We start from the raw sequence: 25,923 nt of genomic DNA on the forward strand, positions 1-25,923 counted from the left end.
CGGAATACTAGTTTTTTTCTGGTTTTCTGCATCTGCAACATATTTTAGGTGTATAATATACTTTCAGATGCATTTGTTGGCTGATCTCCAAAACAAGGAGAACAAATCATTGGAACTCCTTCACAGACGCTCTCCAACGTCGAATTCCATCCGCAATGACTCCAAAAACATGTTGCAGAATGAGCCAACACTTCTTGTTGAGGAGCCCATTTAACAATATGACCCCTTTCGCTCACGGCCTCTTGGAGCCCATCTGGAAAGGGCTCAAGCCACTCCCAGCCACGAATGACTTCAGGTCTAACCACCCACAAGAATTCATTGAAGTAGTTTCTCGTCTCTTTAGTTATGGATTAATATTTCACAAATAATATAGACTTAATTGCAATACAATAGCATGATCTTTAATTATTTTGCACAAAAATAACTCAAATATAATAATAGGCACCCCATGGCCGGAACTTAAATTTTTTTAGCGGACAATTGCATTGTCAAATCAGTCAAAAATATAAAATTAAATCTATACATACATATTTGTATATATAATCAGGAGGGAGGAAGGGCAAGATAAATATGATCTTTTTAATTTACAATTGAATCACTCTATTTTATATTTAAATTTCCCAGTAAGACAAATATGTTAATCTTAGTGGTTCAACTTCAATCAACCATAACTATTTACATCTCTGAAATATAAAAATGTGGAACCTGCGGAAAAAGGATGTGGCAGATCAAATATATTGTGCACGGGTAAAATTAACAGTAACTGATTAGTGGTCTAATTTTCAATATAAATGAAATCATTTATAGCACTTACTAAAACTTGCTACATACATAGAAGATCATATATAGTGTATTATACATGTAGCAAGGCTTGATTCATTGCTAACATGACCTTATGTCGTGTACTATATATTGAGTCCGATTTGGTTGAACTGCATCGCTCTAAAACAATATTTGAATCTTGATTTGATACGAGTTGTACTTTAGAATACAATCATTATAGCTAGTGTCGAAGCAAAATTGAATTCAGACAAAGACAAGTACATGTGATAAAGTTGTTAATCAAGAGCCTGAGCTAAGAAAATCCAGCCAATACAAAAATTATTGCAGTCCATACTAGAAGGTCGGAAAAATTGGAAAATCTGTTACAATCCTCGAGTAGTATGTGTATCATATAAATATATAAGTTACCCCATATGTATGTTTTGTTCTTTTGTTTCGGTAAATTAACATAACTAAAAATAATTAAACTAAACAATTTAAAACTACGTTATGAAATGCATTATGCAATCCTGTATCTTAGAAGAGCTAGTAACATTACTTGCACAAAATTGAAAAGCTAAACTAGTCAACTCCGAAGTATGCTTTAACATGAAGGTAAGCATTAGTCCTTTATACATGATTTAAAACTTTGTTGAGGATCAAAAGTATCTATAGTTAGTATCTCTAATTATATAGATTCTCCGTCTGTGTACCATGTTCAATATCACACATTCAAACAAAAAGTCTCACCATCGTAATTAATCTCCCAAAGATAGTGTTGTTCGTATACAGGAGGTAGTTAATTCATAATGTTTTCTAGGGAGCAGATATTAGAAAATGATCATAAGTTACTAGTTTGAGTAACAAATGAAGAAGAGAACATAACCATCCATAAGTTATGGTCATTGTATAGTCATTGTCCACACATTACATACATAAGACGCCTTAAAATTCCCTTCCTCCCTCCTGATTAATATATACATTATGTATACATAACTTTAATTCAATATTTCCGAATATACCCCTGCAAAACTAACGTCAGTTAGACTGATTTGACGGAATGCAATCGTTCGTTAAAAATATTAAAATTCAGTCATGCGACTGCCTATTATTATATATGGGCCATTTTTGTGCGAAAAAATTAAAATTCAGGCCATTATACTACAATTAAGTCAATAATATATATACACCAGGTTGAAAACTCATGATCATCTAACCTTTTAATTTGTGTTTTCATTTTTAAATTACTTAGATTGCTTTCACTTCACAAATGTTCTATATATTAACTAAATATTGTATCACATTTTCTAGGCACTTTCTGAAATCGCAGACGTTCTTCTACATTTGCGCTATCCATTCAATAACTTGAAGTATTTGAAACTACCATATGACTGCGAAGAATCAAGTTTATCTAGCACCGTCAGCCAATACTTATTAAGTGGATCTCCAATTGTAACCACAGTCAAATCATTGTCTCTGGTATTTAATCACATACTATCACTCTGAAACGCAAAAAACATAATGTCTTTATCCAACGGTTGAAAATTCAGCCAATTACTTGATGGGCTAGCTAACTGGGCCTCCAAAATTTTTTAGATAAACACATTTTTGCAATACGTTGGTGACTTAACGTATCAAGATTTTGCGTTTTCTTTTATGAATTTCAAAACCAATCATATAATTCTAGCTACTAAACGCAAGAAAAATTTGCATTTTTGAATTTGAAAATAAAACGCAGCAAAATTATGCGTCTATGAGTGATAGTAAAGACCATATTTCAACGCCTGTGAGATTTTGTGCATTTTATTCTCAAATTGTGATATTATGGGTCATTACCCTGTCAAATCATTGTCGCTGGTATTTATTCACATACTCTACCCCTCAATAACTCGTTGTATAACTATTTGTCAACGTCTTTAGAAATTTTTGGTTCATGTAGCATTTTATGGTAAACTTGGTTCGTGAAGCATTTTATGGCAAACTCTGTCTAATTCTGTCAAATAACTGGTTTTCTTATGATAGTTGAACGAGGGAATTTAAGATAATTTGTTCGTGAAGCATTTTAATTGTGTATTTAAGTTTGTTAAAAATGTCTCTCATTTAAGATAAATCTTGAAGTTGGAGAATGTTATCCACAATTTTTTAATTGAATGTTGGTAATGGTATATTTCATCTGGGCTCTAAATCCTTTTCAGGATGATGTTCAATTTTTTCTTGAACATGAAATAGGAACAGAATATAATCGATTTGTATGTAGTTCATGTTTGTCCGAACAGAGTGAACTCAGGAGTCCTTTGCAGGTTAGGCAATTGTGTTGGTAGACTTTTGTCAACTGTCAAGCAATAGTAAAAAATGTCTTTGCTATCTTAAATTATGTATGTCAATCCATATTTCAATCTAAGCATGCTTATGTAATCATTATTGTTGATATTAGTAACAATTTATTAGAAAGTAAACGTGTTTGAGGCTAGAACATTAACTAAGCAACTTCTGGCTAGAACATTAACTAAGCAACTTCTTCATCAGAAAAGTTAAGACAATTTAGAGAGACAAGATGAAATTCACCAGGCCTTCTAATGATTTGTATGAAGATCCACCTTCCATTAAACAAGTGTTTACCTTTTTCTTTAGACAAGACATTCTCATTCTCATTTCTTTCCCTTCTTGATCAATCATCACCCTCCTGATTGCCCTTTCTATCTCCTCTCTCTTTATACCATTCTCCAATACTAATCCCACTTTCCAAACAGCCTCTACATACCTTGCATTTGTTGGCTGATCTCCAAATGAAGGTGAACAAATCATTGGAACTCCTTCACAAATACTCTCCAACGTCGAATTCCATCCACAATGACTCCAAAAACATGCTGTTGCAGGATGAGCCAACACTTCTTGTTGAGGAGCCCATTTAACAATATGACCCCTTTCACTCACCGCCTCTTGGAGCCCATCTGGAAAGGGCTCGAGCCACTCCGAGCCACGAATGACTCCAGGTCTAACCACCCACAAGAATTTCTGCTTACTATTGGCTAAGGCCCAAGCCATTTCAAAGAATTCAGTCTTATCAATAGCTGCAAGGCTCCCAAAACTAACATACAAGACAGAGAGTGGTGCTTGCATGTCTAACCAAGAAATTGCAGTCTTGTCTTGTTCTAGTAAGCTACTTGCTGAGGCCGTAAAGTATTTGTGGAATGGACCAATTGTGAAACTGGGAATGGGAAAATTTTGCTGAATAGTAGGTAATACAGATTGTTCTAGTTCTTCAAAGGTGTTCCATAAGATTGCTGAAGCTGCTTTGGTTCCGGTCATCATTTCTGCAATCATCATGCCCAGATCTTCTCCCTCAATCTGATAGGTCTGTGGAATATCTTTTACTTTTAGTGGTTCAGCCTCTGATACTGGTGCTTCTGAATTGGAATCTGTAAAACAAAGTTAGGTAGATTGATTATTGAATAAATAACATGCTAATCCCAATCAGGCAACTTCTGTTTCCACTTTCATGCATTTATAATTTTGCGACCTCCTGAATTTCATGAAAGTTGTTCCACAACATTCTTTAAGCATAACTAGGTTGGTTGGTTTATATTGATGGATAATGCATTATCGATTTTTAGATAGGTGGTCGATTTATATTGATAGATAAGGTATTATCATCCTTACGTGAATACCTTTCCAGTTTCTTTGCTTTTAAATATCTGTATAATTATGATTATGGTGAAAGAGACAATTAAGTATTTTAAGTCAGGATTAGTTCTAAAACTGTCCTGACAAATTTACAACTTATAAATGGAGAACTAGTAAGCACCTTTTACTGAGAGATAGCCTTTCTGAAGCAGGATTGGGTAGAGATAATAAACATGAAATGCAGAGAGACTACTTGTTCTTAAAACAATTCGCGGGAGCTTTAGCAAGTCAGCCACATCTTTGGTGAAGTAGAATAAAGCATCTGTTATCAAGCAGAAAATACGATCGTCTGCAGAAGAATTTGATAAGAGCCTTTTCACACAGTCGCAAAATGGATCAATGCAAACCTTGTTCAGAAGTACGACTTTGGTGACACTTCCCTGCCTGGTAGGAAAACCAGTAAGGCTTTCTTGGGAGATGGTTTCGAAAGTGAAGTGAGGATAATTTGATTTGTTTGGAGAGTTGTAGAAAGTGTGTATGATTGTAATATTAAAGCCTTTGGAATAAAGGATGTTAGCAAGCTGAAGCATTGGGTTAATGTGGCCTTGAAAGGGTAGAGGAAAGAGTAGCAACCTCCCACCCATCTCTCTTTCTTGTAACTAACTCTTAGCTCCTTGTTTCCCAGGAAGGCTAATTATCACTTATTTTTATTTATATCTGTATTGAAAGGATATACTAGCTGTCTATAAGCCCACCACTTAGCACTTACTGTGTTCACTGATTTGAAGGGGCTGCTTGGTTGAGTGCCTTGATCAACTTTTCTTTTTCAAGCCTAGAAAGTTTTTGTACAGGCCAAATGCATCAAATTCTCTGTAGGCCGGATAATGCCGGGCACTTTTGGTTCGCATATTTAAGAAAAGTATAAATTACACGTGTTGTTAAAAATAATAATTTTATAACATTTTATTTATTTTTTCTAAAATAAGTGTTCACATCATAATGTAGTTAAGTAAATACTTGTTTTTTACTTTAATCTATATTATAAATAAATGCTACTTTGAATTGATGGTTGAAACAGAGAAAACATCAACCTAGACGTATTCTCCTCAACATCGTTTCCGATTGACCACGCAACATACATGAGATACAAATATTCAAATTAAATAAATTGGGTGGGAGGACCTCGAACCCGAGAACACTCCAGTTCTTATACCAAAAGTATTGGTCGCTGTAAAACCTTAAGGTGCCACAGAAAGTATGCAACAAGATCTGCTCTTCAAACTCACTCAATTTGGGGGATAATGAAGATGAATTGATATGTGCCAAGCATTGAACTATGTGTTGGTGGCTAGGAGGTGTTCATCCAAATGAAGGCACCTCCAATTATTCAAGTGCAGTTGTAGCACATATTAACGGAATATCTGGAGTGCAATGTGGCCGTGCAATGTGAGTGTATTCCTTGACTCGGCTTGAAGGTATGATATCATATTGCTGCATAATGTTCTTTTTTTTAATAGTTAAAGATATTATCATTAGACATTGTAACATATTGGAAACCGTCAAATTACGAGAAATCTCAGTACTGGACTGCACTCACATTATGGCCATAATCTATGTAGAGACATGTAGCCTTCTCAATCATGTGATCTGCCATCAAAACTATAGTTATGAGGGTAACTGCAAGCTAGAAGTATACAGGAATATGATTAGCTAAATTAGTTAAAGATGAAAACTATGGTAGAGCTTCCTCTTTTTTAACTCATATTCTATGACAATCTTAAAGAATATATAATAGTGAACATAGTAGAGAGGAGAGAAAGAGAGAGGTAGAGAACCAAAATGTATATATTTCACTTCATGATAAAACTTACTACTATCTTACAAAGGAGGCAAGAGCCTCAATATATATATATATATATATAAATATATAAAAAGAAAAAACTTGGAGGCTAATCTTGCTAGAGGAACCAAGTATTTTATGTTGTCATCTTAATGACCTAAGAAGAGTTATCAGCTTATGTATTGTTGATATTAGTAACAATTTAATAGAAAGCAAACATGTTTGAGGCTAGAACATTCAACTTCTACTTGAGAAAGCAACTTCTTCATAAGAAAAGTCGAGACAATCTTACAGGGACAAGATGAAATTCACCAGGCCTTCTAATGATTTGTATGAAGATCCACCTTCCATTAAACAAAGGTTCACCTTTTTCTTTAGACAAGACATTCTCATTCTCATTTCTTTCCCTTCTTGATCAATCATCACCCTCCTGATTGCCCTTTCTATCTCCTCTCTCTTTATACCATTCTCCAATACTAATCCCACTTTCCAAACAGCCTCTACATACCTTGCATTTGTTGGCTGATCTCCAAATGAAGGTGAACAAATCATTGGAACTCCTTCACAAATACTCTCCAACGTCGAATTCCATCCACAATGACTCCAAAAACATGCTGTTGCAGGATGAGCCAACACTTCTTGTTGAGGAGCCCATTTAACAATATGACCCCTTTCGCTCACCGCCTCTTGGAGCCCATCTGGAAAGGACTCAAGCCACTCCGAGCCACGAATGACTCCAGGTCTAACCACCCACAAGAATTTTTGCTTACTATTGGCTAAGGCCCAAGCCATTTCAAAGAATTCACTCTTATCTATTAATGCAACGCTCCCAAAACTAACATACAAGACAGAGAGTGGTGCTTGCATGTCTAACCAAGAAATGGCAGTCTTGTCTTGTTCTAGTAAGCTACTTGCTGAGGCTGTAAAGTATTTGTGAAATGGACCAATTGTGAAACTGGGAATGGGAAAATTTTGCTGGATAGTAGGTAATACAGATTGTTCTAATTCTTCAAAGGTGTTCCAGACGATTGCTGAAGCTGCTTTGGTTCCGGTCATCATTCCTGCAATCATCATGCCCAGATCTTCTCCCTCAATCTGATAGGTCTGTGAAATATCTTTTACTTTTAGTGGTTCAGCCTCTGGTACTGGTGCTTCTGAATTGGAATCTGTAAAACAAAGTTTGAGTAGATTGATTGAATATATCATGCTAATCTTTTTAACTCTGTCCATCAAACATCTACTAGAATGTAAAACAAGTGACTAACCAATCAGGCATCTTCTCTTGCCACGTTCATGCATTTATAATTTTACTACCTCTTGTATTTCATGAAAGTTGTACCACAACATTCTTTAAGCGTAATAGGTTGGTCGTTTTATCTTGATGGATAATGCATTATTGATTTTTAAATAGGTGGTCAGTTTATATTGATAGATAAGGTATTATTAACCTTACCAGAATACCAATCCAGTTTCATTACTTGAAATATCTGAAAGATAATGATTAAGGTGAAAGAGACAATTAAGTAATTTAAGTTAGGATTTGTTCTAAAATGGACCTGACAAATTTAGAACTTGAAAATGGAGAACTAGCGTGCACCTTGTACTGAGAGATAGCCTTTGTGTAGCAGGGTTGGGTGGAGATAAAGAACATGAAATGCAGCGAGACTACTTGTTCTTAAAACAATTCGCGGGAGCTTAAGCACTTCCGCAACATCTTGAGTAAAGTACAATAAAGCATCTGTTATTAAGCAGAGAATACGATCATCTGCAGAAGAATTTGACAAAAGCCTTTCCACACAGTCGTGAAATGGCTCAAAGCAAACCTTGTTAAGATGTATGACTTTCGCGGCACCTCCCGGAATGGTAGGGAAACCAGTAATGCTTTCTTTGGAGATGGCTTCAAAAGTGAAGTGAGGGTAATTTGATATGTTTGGAGAGTTGAAGAAAGTGTGTATGATTGTAATATTAAAGCCTCTGGAATAAAGAATGTTGGCAAGTTGAAGCATTGGGTTTATGTGGCCTTGAACAGGTAGTGGAAACAGTAGCAACCTCCCAACCATTTTTCTTTCTTGTAACTTACTATTAGCTTCTTGTTTCTCCATTCGATTTCTTGAGACAGGAAGGCTAATTTACTACTTATTTATATCTATACAATATTGAAAGGATATAATAGCTGTCTATAAGCCCACCTGGGCTGCTAATTGGTTCAGTTCCTTGATCAACTTTTCAAGCCTGGAAAGTGTGTTTATGACGAGTCTCTTTTGGTATACTCGTCCAATTCGATCTTATTGCATGCCCATGGGCACACCACTAAAATATTGATTTTGAATTAATTCCAAAGTGGATCATCCCTGATGTCATTTTGTTAAGGTCCACTCATGTCAATTACAATGAATTAGAAGTTCAGGCCAGTTATCAATTTGAACTAAATAACTGAAATACGACACAATAATGGTGTTTCTCCTGGAACAATTCCGGTCAGTACAGCTAATACGACAAGTCAAAATAATGCAAACAAATATCTCGTACCGGACATGAACAGTAAAATTTATGTAACATAACATGTTGATTTATATTGTATCATATTTGTCACAATATATCAAATGTAAAAACGTGTTTGTCAAACCAGCTCATACAATATATGATGGAGGCAGTAACTTAAGTCATGATTAGTATTATGCGGTCATGACAAATTTACACCACCTTAAAACGTATTAGTCAAACCAGCTCATACAATATGGGAGGGAGGTAGTTACTCAAGTCATGATTAATTCTAAAACGGTCCCGACAAATTCACACCTTACAAATGGAGAAATAGTGCGCACCTTGTACTGAGAGATAGCCTTGCTGTAGCAGAATTGGGTAGAGATAAAAAACATGAAACGCTGAGAGACTACTTGTTCTCAAAACAATTCGCGGTAGCTTAAGCAAGTCCGCAACATGTTGAGTAAAGTAGAATAAAGCATCTGTTATTAAGCAGAGAATACGATCATCTGCAGAAGAATCTGACAAGAGCCTTTTAACGCAGTCGTGAAATGGATCAAAGCAAACCTTGTTCAGAAGTATGACTTTGGAGGCAGCTCCTCCTTTCGCGACACTTCCCGTGGGATAACCAGTAGGGCGAGCTTCACCGATATTTTTGAAAGTGAAGTGAGGGTAATTTGATTTGTTCGGAGAGTTGAAGGAAGTGTGTATGATTGTAATATTAAAGCCTTTGGAGTAAAGGATGTTTGCAAGCTGAAGCATCGGGTTTATGTGGCCTTGAGCTGGTAGTGGAAACATTAGCAGCCTCCCACACATTTTTCTTTCTTGTAACTTGCTGTCAACTTCTTGTTTCTCCATTAGATTTCTTGGGACAGGAAGGCTAATTTATCACATTATATATATCATCAATACTGAAAGGATATATATGAATATTATAGCTCTCCTGCTAAGCTCACCACTCACTTCACCGATTCTTGTCCATTCGTTGCAACAAAGGTAGGTGCCGGCTCAACTAGGCCAAATAATCAGTTGAATAGGGCCCCGAGAGCCCCCAAAAACTTTAAATTCTTTATATATTTTTTAATTATTCGGTTTTTGATCAATTTATATTTTCACTATAAGTTTTTTATCAGTTTTATCGATTTGGACCAGTTTTTCTTTATTTTAATTCAATATTTTGCTCAACTCTTTTATAAATAAAAAATAAATTAAAATATTAAAATAAAACTACAAATATTCAATTTATGATATGTAATTGTAACAAGATATTGAGAAGAAAAAGGTAGTTTTCTTTAAAAAATTGATACCTGAAGCCCGAATTTTAGGGTTGTGTATTGTTTTCCTGTTAATTAGTTTCGTGTCGAATCCCTTTGTAACAAATTACTGAAAGTTAATCATGTACTCCCTCAATCCCTCTCAATTGTTATCGTTTCTGGGAGAGTGTCCGGCAAGCATTTTAAGGTGAATCGAAAGTATAGTTCTATATTTTTTAAAAAAAAAATTCTTTTTCTGAATAAAAGTAGAATGTTTAAACTTTTATTTAGAAAAATAAAATTTTAAAAAAAAGTTAATGAACTATACTTTTTCTTTATCTTAAAATGCGTGTCAGACACTCTCTCAGAAACGATAACAATTGGGAGGGACAGAGGGAATATTCCTCTGGGACGAGATCAGAGCCAAGTTCAGGGCAATCAAGTACTTTAGGCCCGATTTTGACTGTTCCAAAGTCCACAAAAACTGTTGCAAACAATCATGTTCCTGAATCGATTTCCACTCATACGAGAACTGCTGGAGTTGTTCATCGTTCTCCGGAAATTCGAACCATCATTGATAATGCACCTACGAGAACTGCAGGAGTTATTTATCATTCTCCAGAAATTCGAACCAGCACTGATAATGCACCTACGTTTGTTGTAAAGAATACTTCAACTGGGAATCCTGGTTTCCCAAAACCTTCACAACATTACCCTAATTCGTTTACTCCTGGTCGATTTCCGCTTTCTCCTGCTGCTAGTCACAACAATGCAAAGGCAAAGCCTGATCCGGTTAATAGGCCTGACTACGTTGCTATTGAGGTGAGAGATTTTGGTTATTATGACATGAAGGATGATTCGCAACCTACAAGGAAAAGCAAGCTAACTAACTGGAAAGAGTTCTCTGGAGGCTGTTTATCTCGTTTATTCGATTAAGTTACTGTATGATAATCACTAATCGTTAATTCGATTAAGCTACTGTCTGATAATCACTAAACTATGTCTTAGTTTGACTATATGCAGTGATGGCTGTGATTTTGTCTTTTCAAAAGTGAATATAGAACTTTTTTCGGTTATAAACATGTAAAATCTTATTTTGAATTCAATCTAATAGAATATGAAACATATGAATGGATTTTATATGATAATCACTAAACTATGTCTTGGTAAACATGTTTTTGAAATAACACCTAGAGGGGGATGAATAGGTGAATATGGCTAACTAGGATTACTTTTAGATTTTACCCGATAATAGCTTACTGAGATTTTACCAACTGAACTATAATCTGACAATGATAGTAAGCTGATATGACTAAATGCAATGCAGAAAATAATGTGCATGAAAGTAAATAGAACACACAAGAATTTTAGCCAGGTTCGACCCCTAAGCCCCTATGGTCTACGTCCTAGTCCCTTACCAACCTGGTAAGAGAATATATTATTGATCAATGAAGGTTACAACTACAAGATACAACAATATATCTCCCTTTATCCCAGCTGCCGATAATGGCTTGCTGAAACCCTGTTTAAGAACCTGCTCTCTAAGTACTATACTACCCCGTAGTACAAACTCCTCTAGCAAGTACCACTAAACCCTTGTTTCTCTTAGCCAACTTATCCAGCAACTAATCAATACAATTTGAACAATACAAATCAATGATAGAATTTACAACTCAAACTATAAACTCTCTCTAAGATGAACACGTGGATATATTTAGAGCTCGAGAGTATTTTGAAATCAATAAAGATCAGGAGTTGTATGTGTTCTTGCTTGCAAATTCTGTCAGTAATAAAAACTGCAAGAAACCACATATATAACCACACATTAACGTTTGAAACATTCTCAACAACTTACAACGGCTAGAATCCAATTCTACCGTTTAAGATCGTTGGGATGGTTTCCAACGTTCATGTGTACGTTAGATAGAAGAGAAAGAAAGATGTCCAACGTACAGAAAATATCTCTTCTATTTTGTAGAGGATAAAACGATTTAATCAGAAGATAGAAGAAAGAGTTTGAAAGAGAAACAAACTCCTATTCTTTAGGAAATCAATTTGAATAAGTAAAAACGTTTTATAACTGAGCTCTTTATATATCATGCACGTTTATTTATATTAGAGAAGTCCTTACAACTGATATATATGAAGATCCTATAAAATCTCCAAGAAATTCGACTTCCTTGTTGAATCTGGACTGTGCATCTTGGCTTGCTGTTATTCTGACAATCGTGATCATAGCTTGCTGAAATAGATTACTGTCTTATGATAGCTTGCTGTCATGATACTTAAACAGCACTGATATCAAGCTGTTATATTCTGCAAACATTCTCAAATAACAACATGATGGCTTGCTGTGTTGTGATCATCAAAACTAAGGAGTTACAATCTCCCCCTTTTTGATGATTACACACATTTAGGAGAATTATAAAAACTCCCCCTAAATCTATGCATATCTCAAAAACTTATACCATGTTACTGCAATTAATATAAATGACACATATGCATATCCAAATATCCAATCATAACTAACAACCAGCATAAATCATTACATCAAGTCTTAAAAACCAAAAGTCAATTTAAACCAAGTAACAAACCAAGTAGCAAACCACAGATCCAAAAGTCAATTTAAACCAAGTAACAAACCAAGTAGCAAACCACAGATTAAATATAAGCCAACTAGTCAACAGAAAGTCTTAACCATAAGACAACAGAAGATAGTCTTAATAACCAAACAGAAATAAACATAGGCATAAGTAAGTCTCCTAAATATCTCCCCCTTAAAGCATCAAAAAGATCTAGATTGAGGGATGATCATAAGTGTAAGATCAAGCATCAAAACAAACCAACAAGTAAGCAACAATAAACATATAATGACATATCATAATGAAAAAATAAATTAAACACAAAAATGCCTTTTAAATACCCAATCATAGTAAGCTAACATGAAAAATGATAGTAAGCTAACATTACCAAATTTCCAAAGATAGCTTGCCATTATACACTGCACATGCCAAGTTCCCTTCGAATGGTTGAAAATCTTGCTTCGCCAAGGGGTTTTGTAAAGATATCTGCCAATTGATATTCAGTAGGTACAAAAACTAATTCAATCTTACCTTTGGCAGCATTATCTCTCAAGAAATGATGACGAACATCAATATACTTTGTTCTTGAGTGATTAACTGGATTCTTTGATATGTTGATGGTGCTAGTGTTGTCACAATAGATTGGAACTTTGCCACACTTGATTCCAAAATCTCGTAGAGTCTGAATCATCCACAAAATTTGAGAGCAACAGCTACCAGCTGCCAAATACTCACCTTCTGCTGTGGATAATGCAACTGAAGTTTGTTTCTTACTTTGCCAAGATACGAGACGTTGTCCTAAATATGTACAAACACCACTTGTGCTCTTTCTATCAGTTTGACAACCTGCATAGTCAGCATCACTATACCCCACAAGATCAAATGTGCTTGTAATAGGATAAAATAACCCAAGATTAATAGTCCCACTTAAATATCGAAATATTCTTTTAACTGCATTTAAGTGTGATTCCTTAGGTTTAGCTTGAAAACGAGCACATACACAAACACTATACATAATATCTGGCCGAGAAGCAGTAAGATATAAAATACTACCAATCATATCTCTATACTTCTTGATATCAACATCTTTACCTTTTTCATCTGATGTCAGCTTGCTATTTTGATTCATTGGAGTAGATTTCGGCTTGACATTGTCAAAACCAAATCTGGTCAGCAAATTCTTGACATATTTTGATTGATGCACATAAATTCCATCTTTAGATTGTTTAATTTGGAGCCCCAAGAAATAATTGAGCTCACCCATCATGCTCATGTCAAATTCACTGCTCATACACTTAGAAAACCACTCACACATAGAATCATTAGTGGATCCAAAGATTATATCATCTACATATATCTGGACAATCAAAATATCATTACCATTTTGCTTAGTAAATAAAGTAGGATCAATTTTACCTCGAATGAAGCCATTTTTGATCAAAAACTTACTAAGCCTCTTGTACCAAGCCCTTGGTGCTTGCTTTAAGCCATATAATGCCTTCTTAAGCTTGTAGACATAGCCCGGATGTTGTCCATGTTCAAAATCAGGGGGTTGCTTGACATAAACTTCCTCTTCCAGAAATCCATTAAGAAAAGCACTTTTGACGTCCATTTGATGTAGCTTGATCTTCTTGTAGCATGCATAAGCAAGAAGCATCCTAATTGATTCCAATCTAGCTACTGGAGCATAAGTTTGATCAAAGTCAATGCCTTCTTGTTGGTTGTACCCTTGTGCTACGAGCCTTGCTTTATTTCGAGTAACAGTACCAAATTCATCCACTTTATTCTTGAAAATCCATTTTGTACCAATGATTGAAGCATCCTTTGGTGGCTTGACCAGTTCCCAAACATCACATCGTTCGAATTGATTGAGTTCTTCTTGCATAGCCGTGATCCAATTTTCATCTTCAAGTGCTTCTTTGACATTTTTGGGTTCCTCTTGAGCTAAAAATGTAGCATAAGCACAAAAGTTTGCAGTGCCTTTTCTTGTCTTGAGACCATCAGAAATATCACCAATAATCTGTTCTGGAGGGTGATTCTTCACTGTCCGTGTAGCTTTTGGCAATGAATGCTTTGCAATATCTTCATGTGAAGTCTTCCTTATCTTAGATGGAGGAGCTAAGTCTTCACCATCATAGATTGGCATTTTATCCTTTGCTCTATTTCCTCTAGGACCATCAAGAGTCATCTTTGCCATCTTTACAATTGCATCATCAACTGGAGTAGAAGGTTCTGCTTGCTGATTTCCTGAGGAAGTTTCAATTTCAGCTTGCTGTTTTCCAGAATCAGTCTATGTTTCAGCTTGCTGTTTTGGAGTAGCCTTCTCTGTTTCAGCTTGCTGTTGTCCAGCTTCACCTGCATCATCTTCCTCGTCTCTTGGAAGATCATTGTTAGGTTCTTGAAAAGTAACATCTATAGATTCCTCAACAATATGCTTAGACAAATTATAAACTCTATAGGTTTTACTATTCATAGAATAACCAAGAAAAATAGCTTCATAAGATTTAGCATCAAATTTACCATCATTATCAATTGTCTTGAGCATAAAACACTTTGAGCCAAAGATTCTGAAGTAACTGATGTTGGGCCTCTTTTTCTTGAGCAATTCATATGGAGTCTTGTCCAAAATAGGTCTTATCAATACTCTATTCAGAACATAGCATGCTGTGTTGACTGCTTCTGCCCAAAAACTTCTAGGTAACTTGCTTTCTTGCAACAAAGTCCTTGTTGTCTCTTGTAGTGACCTATTCTTGCGTTCCACCACACCATTTTGTTGTGGAGTCCTTGAAGCCGAGAATTCATGTGATATTCCTCTTTCTTCACAATAAGTAACAAAGTCTTTTTGGAATTCACCACCTCGATCACTCCTTATTCCTACAAGCTTTGTATTGAGCTTATTCTCAAGTAATTTAATTAGTTTCTCAAACTCATTAAAAGCAGCATCTTTAGTTCTAAGAAACAATACCCATGTAAAACGAGAATAATCATCAACAATTACAAAACCATATTGCTTACCTCCTATACTTTTATAAGCTTCTGGACCAAATAAGTCTAAATGTAAAAGTTCTAAGGGTTTAGAAGTAGATACCATTTTCTTTGCTTTGTGAGTACTTCTAATTTGCTTGCCTAATTGGCATGCCGAACACACCTCAGTCTTGACATACTTGATTTTGGGTAAACCTCTGACTAGCTTCTTCTTTGAAAGCTTGTTAAGTAAGTCCATGTGAGCATGACCCAATCTTCTATGCCAAACATAAGGATCAGTGTCTATTGCAGCAAGACAGCAAGCTGTTTTCTGCAACTCAAAGTCCAAAATATATATATTTCCTTCCCTTCTAGCAACTAGGGGGACTTTCTTAGTACCAATAGTAATAATACACTTATCAATACCAAAGTTAACAGTATGACCATCATCATATAACTGACTTATGCTAAGCAGATTATATTTAAGGCCTTTAACATATTGAACTTTATCAATTGAAATGTGTTTATTACCTATTTTACCTTTTCCAAGAATTTGAAGAGTTTTGCTATCACCAATAGTCACTCTTCCACCCTTTTTCATCTGAAGACTCAAGAATTGTGCTTTGTCTCCACTCATATGTCTAGTACATCCGCTATCTAAAATCCATTGAGTTGATTTGACTCGAGCGGCAAGACACATCTAAAAAACACATAAAACAACTCAACCTTTTGGTACCCAAAGTTTGTTGGGTCCGACATGGTTAGTAGATAAAACATATAAAACATGTAAATCAGATTTCTTTATCCATTTTTGGATAAATCTAGGTGATTTAACTCTGTCAGCCTGATGATGGTAAGCTGTCTTTGTTCTGCCATTCTGATCATAGTAAGCTGTTTTCTGTTTGTTTCCTCCATGGTATGATTTTTGTCCATTCTGAACTTTGCAATGCTTTTCAAGATGCCCTTTCTTTCCACATCTGTTGCATATCTTCCAAGGCATAGCATAATCATAGGGTATGCCATGTTTTCCTTCATATCTTAGAGCTTTGTCCTTCTTGTTTGCATTCATTCTAATTCCTTCTCTGACCAATGGAATATTTGTGTTGTTCATCATAGATTTGAGACTTTCTTCTCCTTGAACAAACGATCCCATGCCCTTTTTCAGATCCTCCACTTCCTTTGTGAGCAGATCAATCTTTTCAGCTTGCTGACTTATGATTTCAGCTTGCTGAGATGGTTCTTCTACTTGATTTGAAGGTGTTGCATCTATTGATTCTCTGAGTTTGAACAGCTCCAAACATTCATCCCTTGCTTCAATCTCCTTCTTTAACTCTGTGATCTCCATTAATTGAGTCTTGTTTCTTTTGAGGAGAATTTTGTTGAAGTTTTCCACATGACTAACTTTAGCTTGAAGATCCTTGATTTCAGCCTCTTTGTCAGCTTGTGTAGGTACCTTCTTATCAATCCAAGTATCTACTTTGTTCATCAAATCTTGAACCATAGTCTTGAGATAATTATTCTTCTCTTTTAGCTTGTTATTTTCAGCTTTAAGAGAATACTATTCACCCATAGATACATTCTTACATTCCTGCATGGTTAGTGGTTCCAAAACAATATTTTCAGAAGATAAATTATATTTACAAGAGTTTACTTCACTCTGATCTTCTTCTGAATCACTTTCTAGGTATCCACTTTCTGAATTTCCTCGAACAAAATCATCATCAAGTCCAACTAGGGCAAGATTGACCATGTCTCCACTTGAATCATCACTGGAAACCGAGTCATCATCACTCCAAGTCATTAGAGCTTTAGCTTTCTTCTTATCCTTGAAGACAGTTTACTGTTTTGACTTCAATTTGTAGCAGTCCCGCTTATAATGGCCTGGCTTTCCACATTCAAAGCATGTCTGATCTTTAGAATCCTTGTTGGGCTTCTTGTTGTTGGAAAATCTGCCTTTATCTCTTTTCAGCTTGTTCTTCTTCTCGATCATCTTTCTGATCTTCCTGGATATTAAAGCTAGTTCTTCGTCTGACTCATCTTCAGATTCCAGTAAGCTATCATTAGTGTGAAGAGCTAATTGCTTCATTTGAGCAACTGGAGCTTGCATAGAACTTGATTGGCTTTCCTTGATTTTGCTTTCAAATTGTTCCAATTATGCAAAAACAGCCAATTGATCCATAGTATCTATAGTTGGAGAGGATTCTAGAGCTGTTATCTTTGGTTCATAGATAAATGGCACAGCACTAAGTATCTTCATGTTGATTTCCTCTTGTGGGATATGTTTGTCAAGCTGCTTTAAGGCACTCAGATTTATCTGGAATCTAGCTTGACTTTCTCGAATAGTTTCTCCGTCTTGAAGCTTGAAATTTCCAAACTCATTCATTAGTTTACTCAATTTCACCTTTCTTAAACTCTTGGATCCTTCGTGATACAATTCCAGAGTATCCCATATCTCTTTAGCTGATTTGCATGAAGAGACTTTATCACATTCACTAGGACATAACCCATTCATGAGAGAATTCCTAGCCTTTCCATTGAAGCTGTATTTGATTAGTTCAGCCTCTGTGAGATCATCAACGTCTTTCACTTTGCCTTCTTTGTCCTTAAACTCAAAAGGACCCTTCTGAACAACTCTCAAAGCTAGTGGCTCCCTGGATAGATACACTTCCATGCAACCTTTCCAACAGTTATAGTTTTCTATACCAAGCAAGAGAGGTGCTCGGTAATCTGAGGTTCCTTCGGGATATTTGTCAGCCATTTCGATCGAATACTATTCCTGTTACAGAAAGATTAGTATACCAAAGCTCTGATACCAACTGAAATAACACCTAGAGGGGGGGTGAATAGGTGATTATGGCTAACTAGGATTACTTTTAGATTTTACCCGATAATAGCTTACTGAGATTTTACCAACAGAACTATAATCTGACAATGATAGTAAGCTGATATGACTAAATGCAATGCAGAAAATAATGTGCATGAAAGTAAATAGAACACACAAGAATTTTAGCCAGGTTCGACCCCTAAGCCCCTATGGTCTACGTCCTAGTCCCTTACCAACTTGGTAAAAGAATATATTATTGATCAATGAAGGTTACAACTACAAGATACAACAATATATCTCCCTTTATCCCAGCTGCTGATAATGGCTTGCTGAAACCCTGTTTAAGAACCTGCTCTCTAAGTACTATACTACCCCGTAGTACAAACTCCTCTAGCAAGTACCACTAAACCCTTGTTTCCCTTAACCAACTTATCCAGCAACTAATCAATACAATTTTAACAATACAAATCAATGATAGAGTTTACAACTCAAACTATAAACTCTCTCTAAGATGAACACGTGGATATATTTAGAGCTCGAGAGTATTTTGAAATCAATAAAGATCAGGAGTTGTATGTGTTCTTGCTTGCAAATTCTGTCAGTAATAAAAACTGCAAGAAACCACATATATAACCACACATTAACGTTTGAAACATTCTCAACAACTTACAACGGCTAGAATCCAATTCTACCGTTTAAGATCGTTGGGATGGTTTCCAACGTTCATGTGTACGTTAGATAGAAGAGAAAGAAAGATGTCCAACGTACAGAAAATATCTCTTCTATTTTGTTGAGGATAAAACGTTTTAATCAGAAGATAGAAGAAAGAGTTTGAAAGAGAAACAAACTCCTATTCTTTAGGAAATCAATTTGAATAAGTAAAAACGTTTTATAAATGAGTTCTCTATATATCATGCACGTTTATTATATTAGAGAAGTCCTTACAACTGATATATATGAAGATCCTATAAAATCTCCAAGAAATTCGACTTCCTTGTTGAATCTGGACTGTGCATCTTGGCTTGCTGTTATTCTGACAATCGTGATCATAGCTTGCTGAAATAGATTACTGTCTTATCATAGCTTGCTGTCATGATACTTAAACAGCACTGATATCAAACTCTTATATCCTGCAAACATTCTCAAATAACAACATGATGGCTTGCTGTGTTGTGATCATCAAAACTAAGGAGTTACAGTTTTATCACTGATCTTAGTAGCATATGTAAATTAAATTGACAGAATGCCTAATCTTTGATTAAACTTGAACGGATTTTATAGTTTCTTTGCCAGTGTTACACTACAGTAAAGTCGTTTGCTCGAGGCCTGGAGGATCTTGAAGTTTGCTAAGACTAAGAACTCGTGTTGTGTTAAAGTACACTGTTTTCTTTTTATTGCACCATCCGATTGAGCACAGCATCGCCTTTCCTGTTCTCTTCATAACATATATTCAATTTCGCGTTGAACTTGGAGGCCTTATATTCCATCCTTTTACATGATCAAAGGAATCTTCTTTGAATCAGCCATTTTAGCTTAAAGTTGCATACATACATCACATCCAACAACTCAAGGAATCTTCTTTGAATCAGCCATTTAAAGCGTTGAAGTAACACTAATTGAAGTTTAACTTTGGTGTTCCGTTTTGTAGTATTGTCTTAAAAAAGTGGCTTGATTAAGATAGTTGTGTATTACGGGTATTATTGGTGGCTTTCACTCGAAACATTAGGCTTTTCTGCAAAATTTCTTGTCTTCTTTTTGCTAAGAATATTATTCATTTCAGTGATTTGATCTCTTATCTGTGGCGGTATACACTTATCATATTATCGTATTATTAAAACTAATCCACTGAATGCCTGTGAATCTGTGATGAGTAACCATATAATTCATAACTCCATAGGAATTCACATGTATCATTTGGTTCATCTTTTTGTTCTGTACAACTCTAATCAGATTTTTCTTCCTTTGAAAGTTATTAAATTATTACTCTTAGTGGCTTATTAATGGTTTCAGTTGAAAGTCAGATATGCCACAATGCTTATCGACTGGTGATCCCGGTGATCACAGATCACCGACAAAGTTGGGGAGGGGGGGATGGCTCATTATTTTTAACTGGTCCCAGTTTGTGTGGCCATTTCTAGGTGTTTGGGTTGCTATTGGACACTTTAATATGTCCTTTGTTTGCAATGCATTCGCGTCATTGATGCAGTGATGCATGCATAAGCGCATTTTCTGCTGACTCTTGTCACACAGATCACCTTTACTATTATTAACACTGCAGTCTAAATTGACCTTTATAAACTACGTGGGGATTTCAAAAGCAAGGTTTTTCGATTTTCTAGTTTAGTTCCCTAAACTGGTTTTGAAATTGTGTTAAAACTTAAAAGTAGCAATAAGTTAACCTTTACCATGCTAAAGTTTTACATTTTAAACTAATACCTTACCCGTGCTATGCATCGAATATAAATAAATTTATTTTTATTATTAAAATTATAAATTTTAAGCAAATCACTACGTATAATGTTGGTGAACAATAATGACATAATGATTCAAGATTCATGCAAGTTATAATAGAACTTGAACAAATATTTGGTTTTAAGTTCTATCACTTTGTGATGGGCTTGAAACTGATCGTATATAAAAGTCAGTTTTAAATTTGTACTCTTAATTTAGTAACATGAATGTAATTTAATACAAACCTTCCGATGATGATGGAGTGAGATTTGGACTATCCATTGACGGAGGTCCATTTGTGAAATCTGATTTTGTGACGCTCTTGTGATGTTCTTCTTAAGTGTCATCCCAAAGCAGTTTAAAATTTTTATGTGTGAAATCTTTCTGCACATGGATATTTATATTGAAATTCTAATGTTGTCCGAACTTATCTTTTAGTTTGAAATTTGAATTTTAAATTTTGAAATAATGTTAAGAGATATGTATGTAGTTATCCTAAAATATTAGTAATAACTTAATTTTATTTATGTGTTATGTAACAATTTAATTAGAACTATATTATGGAAATCTATGTAGAAAATTACATAACAAAGTTATTCAAAATTATTATATATTTGAATCAAATTGAGTTATAAATATGGGACTAAAATGCTCGGTAGAGAATTATCACATATATATATATATAAATTTAGGTGTTGTACCTTTATAATAGTCAAATGTAATTTTGTGCTTTATATTTTTTAATATTAAAATTTAATTATTATATAAGTTCTAATTTTTATTTTTTTTTCTTCAAATTATGATGAGATTATTACATAATAGTTTTTGGTATTTTTATATATAATTACAGATTTTAAATGTTAATTTCAAAATATGAGATATAGTTACCAATTTTAAATATTAAGTTCAAAATATGAAGTTACAAAATTTTGTTTGGTATAAAAATCTTTGAAAATTAATAAAATAGTAGCATGAAAAGTAGCAATAAGTTAATCTTTACCATGCTAAAGTTTTACCTTCAGAATTAAGGATGTCTTTTACAGCTTCTTTTACACTTTTTTCATGGCGAGTCAGCTTACTCTACCGAACCATTTAGTCCTTTTTAACATATAAGTTGTAGTTTCATTGTCCGTCTATAATATATATGTTTCTCAAGCAACCTCTTAAGGTACGGCCACCGGTAGAAATAGCTCAAATTAATTTAAGAGTTCAAGATCAAATGGGAGAGGTACTAGTCCTCTGGCTATTAATATGATTCTTCAATGGAAACGCTTCATAATTTGAGTCAGGCAGGTATTTCTGAATGGTAAGCAATCTTCACTTAAGTGTTAATGTGAAGTTTACTTTAGAAATTGCAGCTATCAGTACTATAAGTTGGGGTATACTACCAGCAGAGTCTGAAATTTCTCGGACTCCTAGTTCTGTCTGGTTTTCTGCATCTGCAACATATTTAGGTGTATTATATACTTTTAGATGCATTAGATTGCTAAATACATAGAAAGGAGGAGTGAGGATTCAATCCATGATCTCTTGGTCATAAGGAGGAAGGGAAGAAGGAAGCTCACCACTAGACTGTCAACCCAAAATTACCTATGCTACTTGATTACTTGCTTGTGTACTTCGTTTGCAATGCATTCGTGTCATTTAAGCATGTAAGCTCATTGCTGCTGATTCGTGTCAATAGTAGCACATACATCGTCTCTATGTTCACCAGCTCTTCTATGTGCAAGACCGGTTGCCAAAAGGAAGTGCCATACTTTTACTAGTTACATGAGGTTTTGTTTTTCAGGGTTGACTGAGATCGGATCCTTGTCAAAAAATTTAATTTTCAGGAGGATATTGCTGAGACTCCAACTTTAGGTTTTTATATCCTCATTTCTCAGATACCTCTCTTTTTAGATCCGGTATTGTCTAACTTTATTTCTGTTTGTCGTAGGATTTGATTTAATGATAGTTGAAGATGTTATTTTTGTTGGCCCTTCTTTTTTGTTTTACTGGCCCTCCTTTTTTTTGCTTAACAGAGTTTTATGATCTTCTAGAGTCTTCAATCATATGAAAGAAGGTTTTTGATTATCTCTTTTTTATTTGTTGAACTATTTGTTCTTGCTTATCTGGTAGCTGCTGCACGATCTCAATTGCTGATATACAGATCATATGTACCTCCCAGAATTAATAGTTCTTACTTTGCAGGAATACTTGACGGTTTATATCTGTGTTACGGAGGAGCTGGGGGGGGGGGGGGGTCAGAGAAGATCAGATTTGAGGATCACTCGAGGCAATAAGGGAAACGAGAAGATGCTCTTTTGGGCATCTCATGGACAGAGATATCATCCGGTACTAGACTTATAAACTAAGCATTGTTAAAGGCAAGTTGGTTGCACATCAAGGTGAAGAAGGGAGCTCATCACAAGTCAACTTTATTAACATAATTGATAACTGACGTTGATTTTTAACCTACATTGTGGCTTTACATACATTGTGGCTTTACAGGGTTCAGCATGCATTTGTCCGTGCCAAGGATCCCAATCATGTGAAGTTGAGGGAAAGAACCAATCAGAACATTTCTTTGAACCAGATTACAAAGATGTTTGATGAGATCCTTCGCATGATGTGGTGGTGAACAGTCTGTAGTTTGTAGTTTGTCAAATGACATAACAGTTAATAAGAGATGTTTTAATTGGAGATGTTGATGCTAGATGCACAAAATTATGTATAAAATGACATAGTAGTTAATACGAGATGTTTTAATTAGGGATGTTGATGCGAAAATAGGAATATAGGGGTAATTTCAATTAAAACCTCACTCATATCATTTTGTATATAATTTTGTGTGCCAAACATATTTCATGTGAAAAGTACATATTTTTTTACATTTTTTCTTCTTCATATTTCTTAATCTCACGGTAACGATTAGATGAAATTGTACAGTTTTATATTCTAACTTGCATTAGATAGCTCCAGCCTCCAATAGTGGCTGATTGGGACCCATAGATTTTGTTGTAGTTGAAAAGTGATTAAAGGAGTGTTTAGTTGATAGTTAATGTGTCCGATTAATAAGAATTAGAATTTTAAATTCAAGTGATAATGTTTGAATTTATATCAATTTAGTATTGGGAAATGAGATGGATAAATTAAACCCACCATATATCTTAGTTTTCATTTCATTCTCATTGATCATTTGGTTCGCCAAGTAGTATGAGATTGGAATAAGAAATCGGGTTAAGGTGGTATAGGTTGAGGTATCATTCTTGATATCACGTGTTTGGTTAAGTGGTGCAATGAATATATTTAATTAAAATATTATTAATTTATTAATTTTTATTAAGTTAAAAAATAATTTAATTTTAATTTTATATTCTTTGATTTATCGATTTAATTTTTTATTAAGTATTTACATAGAATTATTTATAAAATGAAAATTATATTTGATTACTCGTACCCATATTTTATACCGACCTTTTCATTAGGATATCAAAAACTGATATCTTGGGGGTTTGAGGTATGGGCTTGGAGGATTAAATTTCATAACCAAACATCAGGTATGGGTTTATAATAATCAAAACCTATAGTATACTTGATACCTCAAAAATTTGAACCAAACGACCTCACCCATTCTCATATCCTCTATTTACATTTCCGTTTTCCATTTTCCCACGCCACCTAAATTTTTAAAATACCCTCTTTTATTAACTCTAATAAAGCAGTGTGATTAATGGTTCATATTGGTCCTCCACAGCATGAAACATCCCCATCCCAGTCTTGATTTCCAAGTAACAATCCCATCTCCAACAGTTATGATCCAAAAATTCAAATTTAGATCACCAATTGATCCAAATACTTATCCAAATTTCTAATCAATTTTAACAATATGATTCAAATATTTGATCCAAATTATTTTTTACATATAATAATATATAAATATCATATTAAGCAATTTTATCTTAAATTTATCATTTAATCATTATTAACAATTTATATAATCTTTCATAAATTAATTAAATCAAAATAAATTAATACACATAAAAATATTAAAATTGTGCACTTAATTCACGAAAAACACATTTATTGCAATAATTAACATACAAAATATCATTGTTACACACTAATTTTCCGAATTAATATATTCTTCCCACAAATACACAATTAATGTATTTTTAAGTGCAATATGTGTCTCTTTATTTTTTATTTTTAATGAAATTATGTTTTCTCATTATTTTAAGTTTCATTTTATAAATAATTTTGTTAACTATTAGTTATATTCTATTATTAATTATATAATTAAATAATCAAAAATCAATTTAAAATCTCATAAATTACAAATAACAAAATCATTATTTTATATTAAACCCAGTGATTCAAATTTGGATCAGTGAACAGTAGAATTGCTGCTGTTCACTGATCCAAATTTGGATCACTGTTGGAATGGAATTTGGGATAATATGCCCCAATAGATCTGTTTTGTTTACCAAGTAAATAAGAAAATTGGAAATCTAAATTAACTTTACTATCCTGTGTCAACGTCAAAGTAAGAGTTTCAGTTGTATTTAGTGCCAAAATCCAAATATTCTTTATCTCCAAAATGTTTCAACTATAATTACATTTAAATCGGTTTTTTAAATATGCAACTCGGCGTTTATAAATATCGGATATTACTCGAATATTATTTCATAGATAGATACCGTGTTAAAAAAACGGCAATCACTTTCTGTTTTAGAATGTTCGACCTTAACCCGAATGAAACCAGATGGAAAGCCCAGCCCCCGACAAGTAAACCCAAAATCACCGGCCTCGAGATCCCCGCCCCTAGAAATAATCGAATCCAACGCACATCTAGCGAACACTCTATCCTTACGGACAACCCGCACAAACCGCCTCTACATTTTCTCACCGGCTAATCCGGTACCCGGTAACCCACTACTATACTTTGTTCTCACCTTTTTAAAGTCTATCAGCCAGCACTCTCTCCCTCACTAATCACCACTCTCTCTCAATTACTACAAATCTCTCTCCCTAACTTTAACACCGTTTTTTAATAATAAAAGAAGATATTACTTAAAATTCATAAACCTGCAAACAGAGTACTAATATATTTCTAATAATAATTTAACAATCTAAAATTTGCAAAATAATATTAAATCT

The 25,923-nt window shown here is 34.4% G+C and overlaps 2 protein-coding genes and 1 long non-coding RNA gene across 4 annotated transcripts; 1 reads left to right on the plus strand and 2 right to left on the minus strand.

The window, feature by feature from the left end:
- Window positions 1–3,169: 3,169 nt before the first annotated feature.
- Window positions 3,170–5,255, minus strand: LOC141684256 (UDP-glycosyltransferase 76B1-like). The gene is made up of 2 exons (XM_074489130.1): window positions 4,568–5,255; window positions 3,170–4,181 (listed from the first exon to the last, which is right to left on the minus strand). Exons 1-2 carry the CDS (start codon window positions 5,028–5,030, stop codon window positions 3,304–3,306), a joined length of 1,341 nt encoding a protein of 446 aa, XP_074345231.1. The 5' UTR covers window positions 5,031–5,255; the 3' UTR covers window positions 3,170–3,303.
- Window positions 5,256–6,213: 958 nt separating this feature from the next.
- Window positions 6,214–9,740, minus strand: LOC141684255 (UDP-glycosyltransferase 76B1-like). Of its 2 annotated transcripts, none has more exons than XM_074489128.1 (2): window positions 9,052–9,740; window positions 6,214–7,392 (listed from the first exon to the last, which is right to left on the minus strand). In XM_074489128.1, the coding sequence occupies exons 1-2, from the start codon at window positions 9,566–9,568 to the stop codon at window positions 6,515–6,517; spliced, it is 1,395 nt and encodes a 464-aa protein (XP_074345229.1). In that variant the 5' UTR covers window positions 9,569–9,740; the 3' UTR covers window positions 6,214–6,514. The 2 variants fall into 2 exon arrangements, with proteins under 2 accessions (XP_074345229.1, XP_074345230.1); XM_074489129.1 differs by lacking the exon at window positions 9,052–9,740 and adding an exon at window positions 7,824–8,489.
- A 12,140-nt stretch (window positions 9,741–21,880) lies between these two features.
- LOC141683027 (uncharacterized) lies at window positions 21,881–23,636 on the plus strand. The gene is made up of 3 exons (XR_012560067.1): window positions 21,881–22,846; window positions 22,975–23,171; window positions 23,275–23,636. It is a non-coding gene; the product is annotated as an uncharacterized LOC141683027 (long non-coding RNA).
- The last annotated feature ends 2,287 nt before the right edge of the window (window positions 23,637–25,923 follow it).

The sequence above is a fragment of the Apium graveolens genome, chromosome 9 (genome assembly GCF_009905375.1).
Source record: "Apium graveolens cultivar Ventura chromosome 9, ASM990537v1, whole genome shotgun sequence".
NCBI lineage: Eukaryota > Viridiplantae > Streptophyta > Magnoliopsida > Apiales > Apiaceae > Apium > Apium graveolens.